The sequence below is a fragment of the Centruroides vittatus genome, unplaced genomic scaffold (genome assembly GCF_030686945.1).
Source record: "Centruroides vittatus isolate TY-2023 unplaced genomic scaffold, ASM3068694v2 contig_875, whole genome shotgun sequence".
Taxonomy (NCBI): Eukaryota; Metazoa; Arthropoda; class Arachnida; order Scorpiones; family Buthidae; genus Centruroides; species Centruroides vittatus.
Window position 1 is genome coordinate 2,806,633 of NW_027122567.1, and position 14,120 is coordinate 2,820,752.

At 28.4% G+C, this 14,120-nt stretch overlaps 1 protein-coding gene across 1 annotated transcript in view; it reads left to right on the top strand.

Annotated features, from left to right (window-relative positions):
* Window positions 1–14,120, top strand: part of c11.1 (maestro heat like repeat family protein c11.1) — a 55,437-nt gene that overhangs the window by 13,797 nt on the left and 27,520 nt on the right. The window contains 4 exon segments of the mRNA XM_067279612.1: window positions 8,955–9,120; window positions 9,239–9,337; window positions 9,715–9,866; window positions 13,268–13,408. Of these exon segments, the coding sequence (XP_067135713.1) occupies window positions 8,955–9,120; window positions 9,239–9,337; window positions 9,715–9,866; window positions 13,268–13,408 (558 nt within the window).

Consider the following 14,120-nt stretch of genomic DNA (forward strand, 5'->3'; position numbering starts at 1 on the left):
TCAATCTTGTGTTAAGATGAGTCCAAAGGAAACTACATATATGGGCTGTGGCGAAGGAAGCAAATGAAAAACAAGTGTTTTACAATTTAAAATCCTTTATTTGGGAATGTTTGTAGCCTACATCAGTTCTATAGTTCTACTTCCTTGGTCCTTCATCTGTAGAGGCCCCGGGGCAAACAAGTTCAAGTCCTTGGGCGTTGTTGACAGGATGAGAATCACTGCGACACAAATTTCCACACTAGCACACGGTGAGCTATCTCCCGGGAGCGGTTAGAGGAGACTGTCAGAGAGAATCTCTTTTGACCTTGAAGTCCCAATTTTTATACGTTTTCTCCCGTCATCCGTACTTGTGATTGGTTTCTCATCCCCTTTCTCTTTCTCCAATTGATCTCTCCCTTGTCTCCAGGTGCAAAACAAGACCATCTCAGGTCATGGGAAAGGTCCGATTCAATGTGTTTATCTAATACCTCTTTGTTGACTCTACTCGGAGATTGTTTATAAAACAATAACCCCTGCACTCATAATTCAGGCCGTTGTTTATAATTTTTTTGGCGTCTAGAAATTTTAACAATCGTTTTTCATCTATCAAAAATTTCCCTTTTTCAGGAAGATTTATCCCGGTCAAAAATTTATAGATACTCGAGTCAAAGTTCCACCTGTTTATGAACACTTATGCTAGAGTTTCCTTTTTGGTTTGACATTGACAGATTGTTTAACACGTGTTCGAGCAGTTTCGAGTCTCGTTGTTTACATTTTTGTGTCGCGTTGTTTAGGTCAAAGGTTTTTTTCTCTCTCTTGACACAATTTATCGCTATAATTTTTAGTGCAAGAATTTTGCAATTTACTCGATTTCGAACCTCGTCTGGGAACTCACATAAACAATCTGCTTAAGGGGGATGACTCTTCGGAAGTCTTTCTATGGGAAACTGGTCCCTATTTAGGTGTTACAAACATGAAGAAAACCTAAAAAACTTTATGTTAAGCCCATTTGAAGAATGAATCAGCAACCAACTACCAGTGTTCAATGGTTTTATCCACTTGGTCATCGATAGACTAAGACAATGAGTTTAGCTTGTATCATATTGGTTGAAGAAAGGCATCAGACAAACGCTATTGACAAACTGTTGCTGCTAAGGTATGTCAAAAATGTTTTATTTATACCTAATACAGGTATGTACTGTACTTGCTATTGTATTAATGAAATACTATATCACCAATAGAACCTATTACTGTTTACTGTGTACTAACCTCTATAGCTCAAATTTCATGGAAACAAGAAAACATTTGAAATAAACAGGTTCAATTGTATATATTTCTTATGAAAATATAATGTTTTTAATTTTAAAATTTATTTTTTTAATTATATTTGAAAAAGCATAATAAATTACTTGAATTTTGTTTTTTGTTAAAGTATTTTCAAATATATTTGTTAACTAATAACACTTGTTTGAATTTTAAAAACCATATTACATAATCATAATGTAACAGAAAAGTTTTAAAATAGAATGTGATAAGATTAAAAATTCTAAAGAAAACCATAAATTTGAATAATTGTAGATTAAAAACATGTTAAACATCTGCTCTCAAAATTTTTCAGGCAATAATAACATTTGAAATATAATACCTTTTCTTTTATAATGATTAAAAACTTATACTTTTAAAAATTAAATAACTCATTAAAGTAACATTAAGGCATTATTTGCACATGCTCAGTTTCAAAATTATACAGTTAATGTTTTATAATTTTAAATTGCCATTTTATGAAAATAACTACACTATAAGTTTATTAATTTAGCATATGATAATCCAGAATGTCTGGTAATCCAGCATCCTTTGAAAAGTAGCTGACAATCTGTAATTGTCCAATAATGTGGCATGCTAGTATTTTACATATTGGAATTTATTTGGACACACAGTTACAGTGCACTTAAAAACCAGCTTCTCATACTCTGCAAATGTATGCAATACATTTCTGGAAAATGAATATTGCATGCACATGAATCATTGCAAATGTTGATTTTGTTTAATATCAATATATTCATTTAACAGTAACACTGATATGCACAAAATAACACCTTTCTTATTTATTCTAGCCATGTTGTAAGGAACTGAGTCCGAACGTTATTTTTATTTTATTATTATTTCCGTTTTATTATCTTTTGTTTGGGGTTTATGTTTATTTAGGACGAAGGTTCCCCACCACTCTCTTGTTAGTAATGAAAAATGAAGATAAAACAACTCACAGAGAAATAAGCGCCGTAGGAAAAATCTTGCGCACTTGCGCTGCCCGGCAGAAGTAACAGTCCACAGAAAAAAAAAATGGAGGGGGAGTCCCCACAATCACTAGTAGAGAAATACTTGATAAACCGTCTTAAACATCCCAGAAAATTATGATAAATATTTTGTAAACGGTTTATAAGCTTTGTCGGAAACTTAAAGCTGCCAGAACAGAAAGTTAATGTTAGCAACTAAGTATGTAAATAAGAGGAGTAACCCAGCTCAAGTGTGACGTCACCTCACAGTATAAAACCCGTACGTTAACCGAAGAAGGAGGGGTGAGTTCCAAACCGAGGTGAATTCCAAATTGAGGCGACTTTGAGAGCGAGGTAGATTCGAAAGCGAAGTATTTTCTGATAGAAGTCCAGATTGATAGTTGGACGATCCAAGGTGTTAAAGAGGAGTTCGATTGACGATTTGACGATATCGAAAGTATTGAGGAAATAGTTTCTTCGTATAGTGAGGTGACGGATAGACGTTTAATTAGTAAGAGATTTTGTTCATAGTTTCTAAGTATTTGATTGTCGAATTTTCAAAGGGGAAATTAATATTAAGTTAAGCTAAGTAGCTGAGTTTATTGTCGGGTTGACTTGTTGATTTTCGTTAATAAATTTTGTTTGGAATTATTGACATTTGTACGTAGTACGTTCTAGTTATTAATTAAATATATTTGAACTTTTGATTTGACTTGGTATTTATCGTTATTATTACTAATCTTTCGGTGCACGCTTAAAAGCCCAGGCCTGGCAAACTAATCTCGAATCCGCGTAAAGTATTCCGTTAGGTTAACGGAAGTTTCACCGACCGTAATTATAGTCGGTTTCCTAAGATACTAAAATTAAGTACTTTACAATGTTTATTCTGAATTACAAATGTTTCGACCACATTTGGAGACCTTCTTCAAGTAAAAAGCCATTCCATTTATCAGACATTCAAAAAACATAGAAATGTTTTACAAGTATTACTACCTACATTCTAAATTAACTGACATGGCTTAATTCAAAATTGTAAAATAAAGTAGAAAATTAATATTAAAATAAGAATAAATATTAAAAGTAATATGATAAAGTATGATATGCTTAAAGTATGATATAGTGTGAAATATAACATGAAAAGTAAAGACAAAATTATTGACAGTATTGTAGGAAGAGGTAAATTAGCATATGAATTAGAGATTAACTTTAAGTACAGAAAAACAGTCTCATATGCAATGCAATGCTTTTATGAAAAACCAGGGAGTTCTGACATAATTTTATTAATCGGTATTACGTTATGTCTTATAAATTTAACACGTATATAAAAATTTATTTACCCCCATTTAATTTTTGTTGTTATATAGCAGACATGGGCAAATGCAGCTCCAAGAGCCGCATGTGGCTCTTTTTGAGGTACGTGCGGCTCTTGCTGAAAGTGTTAATTTCTGTTTTTTATTATTATTTTTACAATTTTATTTTTATAATTTTGTGAAAATATAAAACAAATATTGAATTTTTTTAATAAACATATTATATTTATATTATATAATAAAATCGCGCGCCTTACCATACTATCCGCCACAACGGTACAGAACTGCAGCTCCCATGCATTTTGCAAAATCTACATTTCGGCTTCCACTGAACTCTTGCTTGCCTACCCCTGTTATATATAGTGTTACATTTGTGTTCCAATTTAAAAAAAAAAATATTCCGAAAAGTTTTTCTGGCATTCCAATTTGGAACATTGTTGATTTTAAAGACCTGAGACAGATCTTGAGTAAGGTCAAAAACATTTGTCAAAAAATTTTTACATTAAAAAATTTTGTTACTGGACTTCAAAGGTTATTTAAAGTTTGTTTGTGAACTATAGCTATCTAGCCAGTATTGCCAAGTCTGGGCAAGGAGATGTAATCATTGTTGATGCAATTTCTATATAGTTTAGCTTTATATATTTTTATGATCTCAATTATTCATAATTTTTCTCTATCAAAAATCAAACATTCTAGCCTAGCTTCATTCCAACAGGGGGACACCCCAGACTTTGACACATATTGGGTCAATGTGATGACATAATTATGTCTGGATGTATCATACTGATGTTTTTTAATTCTTGTATTCAGGATCTGTAAATTTAGCCAATGTATTGGTCACTAGATGCAGGGAGTTGCAAGTTTGAGTCCTGCTCCAAGCCAATTCTTTTCTTTCAGAATATTCTAAAATATTTATAATTATTAAATTTAATAAGAGATAGTGACAAATTATTTAGAAATTAATTTAAAATAATTGTAGTGAAGTAGCCTGATTTAATCCTGTAGTTGTTTGGCATATTACTAATATTGGGTTTTGAGATGTTTGTGTATATAGATCTTTTTCTTCTATAACAGGAAAAGATGGATGATATCTTCAATAAATCAAAACATAAAAATAAAATTTGTTTAAAGTTATTATTGTATGACAAATATTAAGTAATTATGGTATAATCAATAAAATTAATTAAACAAACTATAAATTTAATTTATTTTAAAATTATGGCTCACATCTGTTACTTTCTGTATATTTATAGCTAAATATAATGAAATAGGACATTTTTCATTAATGAAATTTAAAATTTTATTTTCTATGTACTTATTACTATATATAGAATTATAATTTTGTATAAAGTTTAGTTATAATTAAGAATGTATAAACAAATTAGGAAATAAAATAAATTGAAACTAATTATTTATTATAATGTCTTTTACTTATTTTAAAATAAAATTTTATAGATTTTTTTTTTGTAATTATCAATATAAAATTAGAGAAGTATTTGCTTATAATTAAATAAAAATAATTTCTAATATGTTTTTTTTAATAATTTTCATTTCAATATAATTAACATTTTAAATTGCATTATTTTTCTTTTTGTAATTATTTAAGCAACAGTATTTTAGTGTATTAAAAAATTGATGCCACTTCTCTTTAATAGTAATTTCTAACATATGATTAGTTTAGTCTGTAAAATAGCAAATCTTTACATTATTTATATAATTTGTATTTTCAGGATAAATAAGAATCAATAAGTAAATTTTTTTTTTAATTATTTCTGATCATTTTTGAAATGCACAGAATTAAAATTTTAATTCCAAGACAGTTATAAACTATTTAAAATATGCAAAAAGGTTTATCAGATGACAAATTAGTATGATTTCAATAAATGCTAAAAAACTTTATATAATAAATACACTTTGATTTACAAAAATGTAATTAGGATTGAATTAATTTTCAAAATTATAAGCAGTAGTGAAAAACATTTGTTGACTGACAGATTTAGATAGCTAGCAAACTATTTGGTTAGTTCTCCAAAGATTAGTGATTTTTGTATCACTTGATGATTTTATTTTATTGATTTTTAATAAATTTGAAAATTTAATTAATTCTTAAAGTTTCCACTTAACAAAATAAATGAATTTATTTATTGAAAAGTTATCTAAAACATCATATATCACGATATTTTAAATTTAATGTATTATTATAAATAATGTAAAAATCATTGATAATTGCATTCTTTATAATTATATAATTTTTTCTATAAAAAAAGAAAGAGTTAGATGTTTAGTTTAGATCATTTTCATTTCTGTTTAGTTTTTAAATGAATTTTAAATTTGTTTAATCGTCAGAAAATGTTAATTGCTCTATAGATTTTAATGTTAAAAAAATACATCATTATTATTAATCATTATATAAGATATAATGATAAATATTAAGTCATCTGATAGTGATACCAAGGAAGCAATATAGATTAAACTGCAATTTAAGAATCCTTCATAAATATTTATCAAATTTCATAATGATAAATGATTGCAAATTTAATAATCCACCATTGCTGACTACATGTACATAGTACCCCACAATTACATACTCCCAGTTTGGTAAACTCTAGGCCAGTGATTGGCAAACCTTTTTGAGTCCCCTTGTTATATAGTAAACATACTTTAAAAATGTTTATGCAGGCCAAAGTTTTAGACTTCAAATAACAATATTTAAAGAAATGAAATGAATATGTTTTAATTAGAATAAATGTAAAGAAGCTGATTGAAGAAACGATGATCAGATGATAAACTGAAAGGATGATAGATAAAAAAAAAAGGTGATAAACCAAAATCGTATATGTTATGTTATGTGCCCGATGATTTCTCTCTACGTGTCACTTTTGGCACATGTCACATAGGTTTACCACTCCCGCTCTAGGCTTTAGCTATGTCCCATGTAGCTTATTTTGGCTAAAATAACTAAAAATTTCCAAAAAAAAAAAGTCAATAAAAATGTAAATCACTTTTGTTCTGTCATTTCCTTATTTGTATTTTTTCCCTTCAGCTCTCCTCTACTGCCTTTCCTGCATGTTGCCACATGTGTATAGTAATGTTTTTTGCATTTTCTGCTTAAAAATATTCAAAAAAGTCAGCTATTATGTGAAGAATGTGTTATTTTACAATCCATTAGACTAATTTCTAATGTCCTTTCTAACATGTCTCTAGTGCTGAACATGAAGCATGCAAGTTATCAGGAATTTTGTCCCTTTCCACTTTTCCAAGAACTTCAATAACAGTGTTGCTTAAAAACTGAATATGTTTAAAGGTTGGTTTACATGATACAGCTACCACCAGCATTTCATCACTCAAAACTGCAAAGCATATAGATTCATTGTATTTGAAATAACTCATGATTTATTGGTAATCTTGGTTTGTCAAGCACATTGATTTCATAGAAAAGCTAGTATGTCTAATTTTTTGCTTGTTATTGCATCATTAAACCAATCAATGACAAAATCAGAATCATGTGTTTGACTACATTGTTACCACTTATGAGAGAAATTAATGCTCTTACTTATTCTCACAAGTCAGAACAATTTAAAAGTCATATTCTAGTACATCATGTAAACACCTGAATCACTGACAAAACTTGAAGATGTATTTTTGGGTTAGACAAAATTACAATTATAGTCATATGGTGTAAACCAGTCTCAAAGATTGCTTTACACTATATAATTCACTAGACTGATCAGACACACTCTATGTTACATTTCTATAGCAACCATTGTTGGTTGTCTGACTAGTCAGTCAACTTCATATACTGTGTCCCAAAATTTCTTAATCTGTTACTGAATAATAGAATTTTATATTTTAAATAACTAAAAATTAGATTTATTAAAATGAATATATTAGTTATTTTTTTCTTTTATACTGTTATTCTTATAATAAAATATAACAATTTACAAATTAAACTATATAAACAGGCTGAAAACTTTAATATATGTGTACATATTTGTATATAATTAAAAAACAAGCAATTATTTATTTATTTCACAATGCAGGGGTGAAATTTTTAATCATATTTCTAATTTATTTCATTTAAAATATATTCTCTCCACCTCAAATTAGTAGTGTCTTGTCCTTGTACTGTACATCATACTTTTCCATTAGCAATAGAATTATGCCAGTCATCTATTAACTGCCTTCAGGGGAAAATTTTTGAATTGAAATAATGTGACTTCCGATGCAAAATGGAAGTTCATATATATTTAATTGGTGCCTCCTGCCCTTAAGGTTTCTATATCTGGTCTTGTTCTTGAGATTAAGGAAAGACAGATGACAATGGGAATTTATAGGTCTACAGTTTTTTCAAATTGCAGCCTAAGTTTTTAAAAACAAATCAAATCAACACTAACAAGTTAGTAATATGTTGCTAAGAAATCTATGGAGATACTTGTCTTCAATTTTTGGGTTGCAATTTGAAAAAATTGTAGACCTATAAATTCACACTGTCATTTGTCTGTTCGTCCATCCATCTGTCCTTCCTTAATCTCAAGAACGGAGCTAGATACATGAAAGTCAAGAACAGATATAGAAAGCTTAGGGGGCATGAGGCACCGATTAACTATATATGAACTGGAAGTCATGTGATTTCAATTCAAAAACTTTTCCCAGAAAGGGATTATATAGATGATTAGCATGGTTTTGTTGTTGTCAGGAAAAGTATGATGTACAGGGGCAAGGCACTGCTAATTTGAGGTGGTGAACATATAAAATAAATAAAATAGGATTAAAAATTGCAACCCAGCATTGTGACAATGTTACAATAAATAATTGCTCATTTAAAATTAGTTTTGCTCTTTGGGTGCTAAGAAGACCTTTTGTTTCATGCCCACTATGGGTTCAGCCAGGCCTACAATAGAGACAGCTGGAGAGATATGGAGCCTGTCATACCTGGGACATATTTCCCATCGAAATTCAAGGGGAGTTGTTTGCCCAGATTTGTTACTGTGTCCCAAAGTGCCATGTTAGCCTCAGCCATTGATACTTGTCTAAAACAGTTTGTAACAAATAAATAATTTAATTCAGTAAAATTCACAAAATAATAAAACAAATTACCTTGTAATTCCAGCAATAGATTTGTACTATTTTTAAGAAAGAGAATTATGTTATCTGTCAAAAATCTTCAAAAAGCCTGAATTTGAATTTTTAACATAAAATCATAGTTTAAAAGATAGCTCGTGCATGTTCAGATTTGTTTAAAGAAATGTTATAATTAATGATTTTAGTATTTGTTAGAAATATTTACTTTAAAAAGAAAATGTATAAATGAAATGTAAGAGAATGTTTTTCAGATTTAATTATGTAATTAGTTTTTTTACCAGTATGTCATAACTTTAATAATTTTATGCAGGAAATTGTAAATGAATGGCAAGGAGCAGCAAGTGGCATTATAGTTTCTTTAGGCCAACAATATCAGAATGAAGTAATGGAGTTTCTTCTAATGAAATTTCAGTTGGGTCCAACTCTTCCGCATTTTTACATAATACAAACATTGGCAGATTTAGCTACAGCAAATGGTAATAGTCACCTGTTTCTTTTATATTTTTCCTCTTCATAAATGTAAATTTTATCTTTTTACAAATAAATGAGGATCAGTTTAACGAATGATTAAAAATGCAATCTTTTTCTTTTTAGTATTTGGTATGGTTCCATATTTAAAAGGCATATTAGGCGTGATGCTTCCTATGATGGGAATGGTTAAGTTAGAAAATACAAAATGGATTTTTGCTTATGGTAAAATTTTGAATAAAAATTTATGTTACTGTTTTTAAAATTGTTTTTAAATTATAGGCTTTATTAATATTTGACATACTATAAACTTTAGAAACTAATCTTAGAATAAATTGTTAAATTGATTGTATAAAATCAGATATAAGATATTTAGTATCAAATTATAATAAAATAGTTTAATATTCTATTACAATTTATAAATAAATGAAATAAATTACAATTACAATGTGGAATAGTTTGTAATGTAATAAATACATGGTTTAGAAAACACAAGATAATATGTAAATATGGTTGTAATTAACTTTGTTTCTTTTGTGTACATGTTATGTTAAATTTGATTTTTTTATTTAATTTTATTAAATTAATTAAATTCTTTTTAGCTTTGTCTCATTTTTCTGAAGCTATTTTGGAATACTTAGCAAATATTGAAAAAGCACCAGATCCAACTGTTAAAAAGTCTGCGTTTTCCACTGAAATTAGTAGTGCTTATGATGTATTATTTAATACATGGATTCAATCAAAAGAAGCCAAGGTATGCCTTCTATTAATAATAAACTTTATCAACAGAAAAATGATTTAAAGAGAGTATTATACTTTTATTTATCAGAATTTTCATTAAATGCAAATTATGTTCACTTAGTTTACAAAATTCACTTTTAATTCTTAGAAAATATAGTAGTTCATTTGATTAACATTATTATTTTAATATATATTTTATCTTCTCATAAAAGCTTCTTGAAGGTTTTTAAACTATATAACTATAAATGCAGTACATAGTTGTGAAGACAGAAGTTAAGAAGTATTTTGGATTGTTTAATGTTTTAAATATTACCTACAATTCCAAATATATAACTATAATCTTCCCTTTCTTTTTGTAATTATTTGGATTATCAGCATTGTTAATATACCGTATTTACTCGGATATAAGACGATCTCGCGTATAGGACGAGGTGTGACTTTAGACATCAAAATAAAGAAAATTAGATTAATACAATTCTAATTTTATTTCATTTAATCACAAATGAAATACTGTATTATCAAATTCACATATTAAGGCAAACAACCATATTGCTTTAGCAAAGGCAACTTGTATAAAGGTAAACAACCATGTTTGTCTTAATACGTGATGACTGGAAAACAAAGCCAAAACATTATAATGCGCATGACTGGAAAAAGTTTATTTTTAATGATTCAGAATGTGCTAACATTCATTAAAAATAAAAATTAAACTAATATAAAATAACTACATTTATAATCATTTGCAAGAGTGATGCTAGCTTTATTCATCATTAATTCGTTCTTTATAAAATCACTCAGAAACTTATTTTCTGCTGAAATGAATGTCAGATGGCAACACGGATTTTTAATTAATATCATAATCAATTGGTAGGCATTAACAGATAAACCAATAAACAAAGGAAAGTAGGTGCCAACTTACGATAAATAGACTGTAGACCTGTAATGACAGCATGAAGTATACATGGTTCACAGAAATTATTTAAAAAATGTAAAGAATCCTTCGCTCACACACATAGAATGACTTAGGTTTTTGAAGCAGTGAAAAATAAATAAAAACCTTGTATTATAATCGAGTAAATACAGTAATTTTAAATTTTTTATATACTAATTATTTTGTTTAAGTTTGTTTATTATTTAAATTTATTGTAAATATATATTAAAAAGTTATTATCGATTTTATATTTTTCCAATATCTAATTTCTTTTACAATAACATTTTAATAATAAATTAATGTTCCTGTTTATTATTAAAAATATAATGAAATTAGCACACAATTTTTAAAAATATTTTCAAGTTCTCTCTCATAACATTCTCCGAAAAAATTTCCAGCTTTCTATAAGAAATTTGTACATTATTTATTTTTATTTTATTTTATTTTTTGTGGCCCTACACAACTTCTGGCCTTAGTTATACTTTGAACAAAATTTTTAATAAAAATTGTTCAAAATTGAAACCTGCACATATTTCATTTTATATTATTATTATTATAAATCATATTCCTTAAAAGCTCAGATTTTAAATTTTGCTACAGAATTAAATTTATAACAGATGCGTGCATAATATAATATTGGGTTGTTCAGAAAGTTTGTAGCGATTTTTAAGAGAAATAAAAGAAATTGTTTTAAAACTAAAAATATACTTTTATTCCATTATGTATGCGCCATTGTTTTTAATGACGTGTTGCCATCTATGGGGCAGCTTCATGATACCCTCTTCGTAGAACTTTCCAGTTTTTTCCGCGAAAAACTGATCCACGTGGTTTTTGCAAGCTTCCAAAGTATCAAAGTTTTTATCATGAAGGGAATTTTGTAGAGAACGGAACAAATGGTAGTCCGACGGGGCAAGGTCGGGTGAGTAAGGGGGGTGGGGTAAAACATCCCAGCCTAGTTCCAATAATTTTTGGCGTGTTCGTAAAGACGTGTGAGGTCTGGCATTATCTTGGTGAAACACAATGCCTTTTCTATTGGCCAGTTCCGGACGTTTTTCTTTAATTGCCATGTTCAGCTTATCCAATTGGGAACAATACTTATCAGAATCAATTGTTTGATTCTGTGGAAGCAGCTCGTAGTACAGGATTCCTTTCCAATCCCACCAGACAGTGAGCATGACCTTCTTTGGATGAAGACCGGCCTTTGGAGTTTTTAATGGTGATTCATTTTTCTTACCCCATGATCGTTTTCGGCTGATGTTGTTATAAATGATCCACTTTTCATCACCTGTCACTAAACGCTTCAGAAAAGGGTCATTTTCATTTCGTCTTTCAAGAGAATCACAAATGGAGATGCGATCCAGTAAGTTTTTTTCCGTTAAGTCGTGAGGTATCCAAATGTCATAACGATTCACGTATCCGAGCTTCTTTAGATGTTGAAATACAGTACTGTTTGATGACTTCACTATGTCTGCAATCTCTCGAGTTGTGTAATGAGGGTTTTCATCCAATAATGCTTTGATCTGGTCCTCTTCAATAACAGGAGGTCTTCCTGAGCGAGGAGCATCTTCAAGGCTGAAATTACCCATTTTAAATTTTGCAAACCACTTTCGAACAGTTGATTCTGATACAGCACTCCCACCATAAACATCACATATCTTTTTTGCTGTTTGTACAGCATTTTTGCCTTTACGAAAAAAGAAAAGAAACAAGTGTCGATAATGCACGTTGTTCGCATCCATTTTTGCAATGAGACAAATTAAACGCTATTTGAATAATCTTAACGGTTTTTTTGTAACGGACGCGTCTCAAGGTCATTTATCGTAATATTCATTGGTTTGTACAATTCTAATCATTTTTGCGTCAATCGGTGTCTCAACTGTCGGCTATCAAAAATCGCTACGAACTTTCCGAACAACCCAATAGTATTTGTACTGTTGGTAAATATATGTAATTTAAGAAGATATGAATTTTGTTTTATTTCCTTTTCAAATTTTTGCATATATTTCATTTTAGTTTACAAAAATTTTTATAGTTACTAGGATTTATAAAATGTTGTCTTAGTGTATAATATAGTTGCATTTTATTTAATTCTGTCACAAATTATTAAAAATGACCGTAAAATAAATGTGAATTAAAGATTATTGCAATACAGATAAAAGTACATCAAATTTTGTATCGGGTCTTAAAATTTTTGAATTTGATTAGAAATTTTTATTATTCAAATTCATTTTTATGTGAAAATTGCACATGTGTAAATATTGTGATCATATTTCATTAAATAATTTTACTCTGGTTTATATTCTTTTATTTAAAAATACTAAAATAATCTCTCTTTAACATGCAGTTAGCACATTTTCTGATAAACGAATATATTTTTGTCTTGTTTTACATACTTTCATTTAACATTTAATACTTTATTTAATCACATTAAATATAATTTTTATTGATTATTATTTAATTTTATCATAAGTATCTTCCTTCAGGTAAGAGCTGAAGTTGTCAAAGCATTAGGTCATATGACACATCTTCTAGAGAGAGATAAATTAGAAGAACAGTTGCCTAAAGTTGTCCCTGGAATTCTTTCTTTATATAAAAGGCAACAGGAGTCATATTATACAACACAGGTATATGAATAATTTTTATCTAATAATTACTAAACATTTATTAAATAAAAATTTAACAGTAGAATCTTTTAGATATAATATATTAGAAAATAGCAAATAATAAATTTCTAAACTTTTTTTAAATATAGATTTTTATACTATAATTGAAAAAATCTTTTTGTAAATTACAGTAATTCCTTCATTTACATAAGTAATTGGTTCCTCAAAAACAGTGTATAAATGAAAATTGCATAAATAGAACCACAGAAAGCTGTTTAAAATAGGGATCTTTTCTATATTCTCAAATACAGTGTTTTACACTTACTAGAGTAGAAAAGTTTTAACTAGAGGTTTTCTTTTTTTAATATATGTCCATATAAGTGGTTACTGATAACAAAAATAGTTACTAGTAATTATATAATACTTCTATACTGATAGTTTTAATAATAATAATTGCAGACCTCTGTGTAGATATTTCATACAATATACTTAATTTGTTTTAAAAAGTTTTAGTGCAGTTTACATAGTAAAAACTCGTGTCATAAAAAATGAACAAAAGTTTTATTTTTACATATATCAACTTCCTGAAACTTGAAGTATATAGATACTAAGCTAAACGACTGCCTTAATTAATCAGGCTATTACTATGCTATAATTAATAATTAGAAATTAAGCCATCTCTTATCTAAATTATTATAATTATTAATTTAGATAAGAGATGGCACCTAATGTT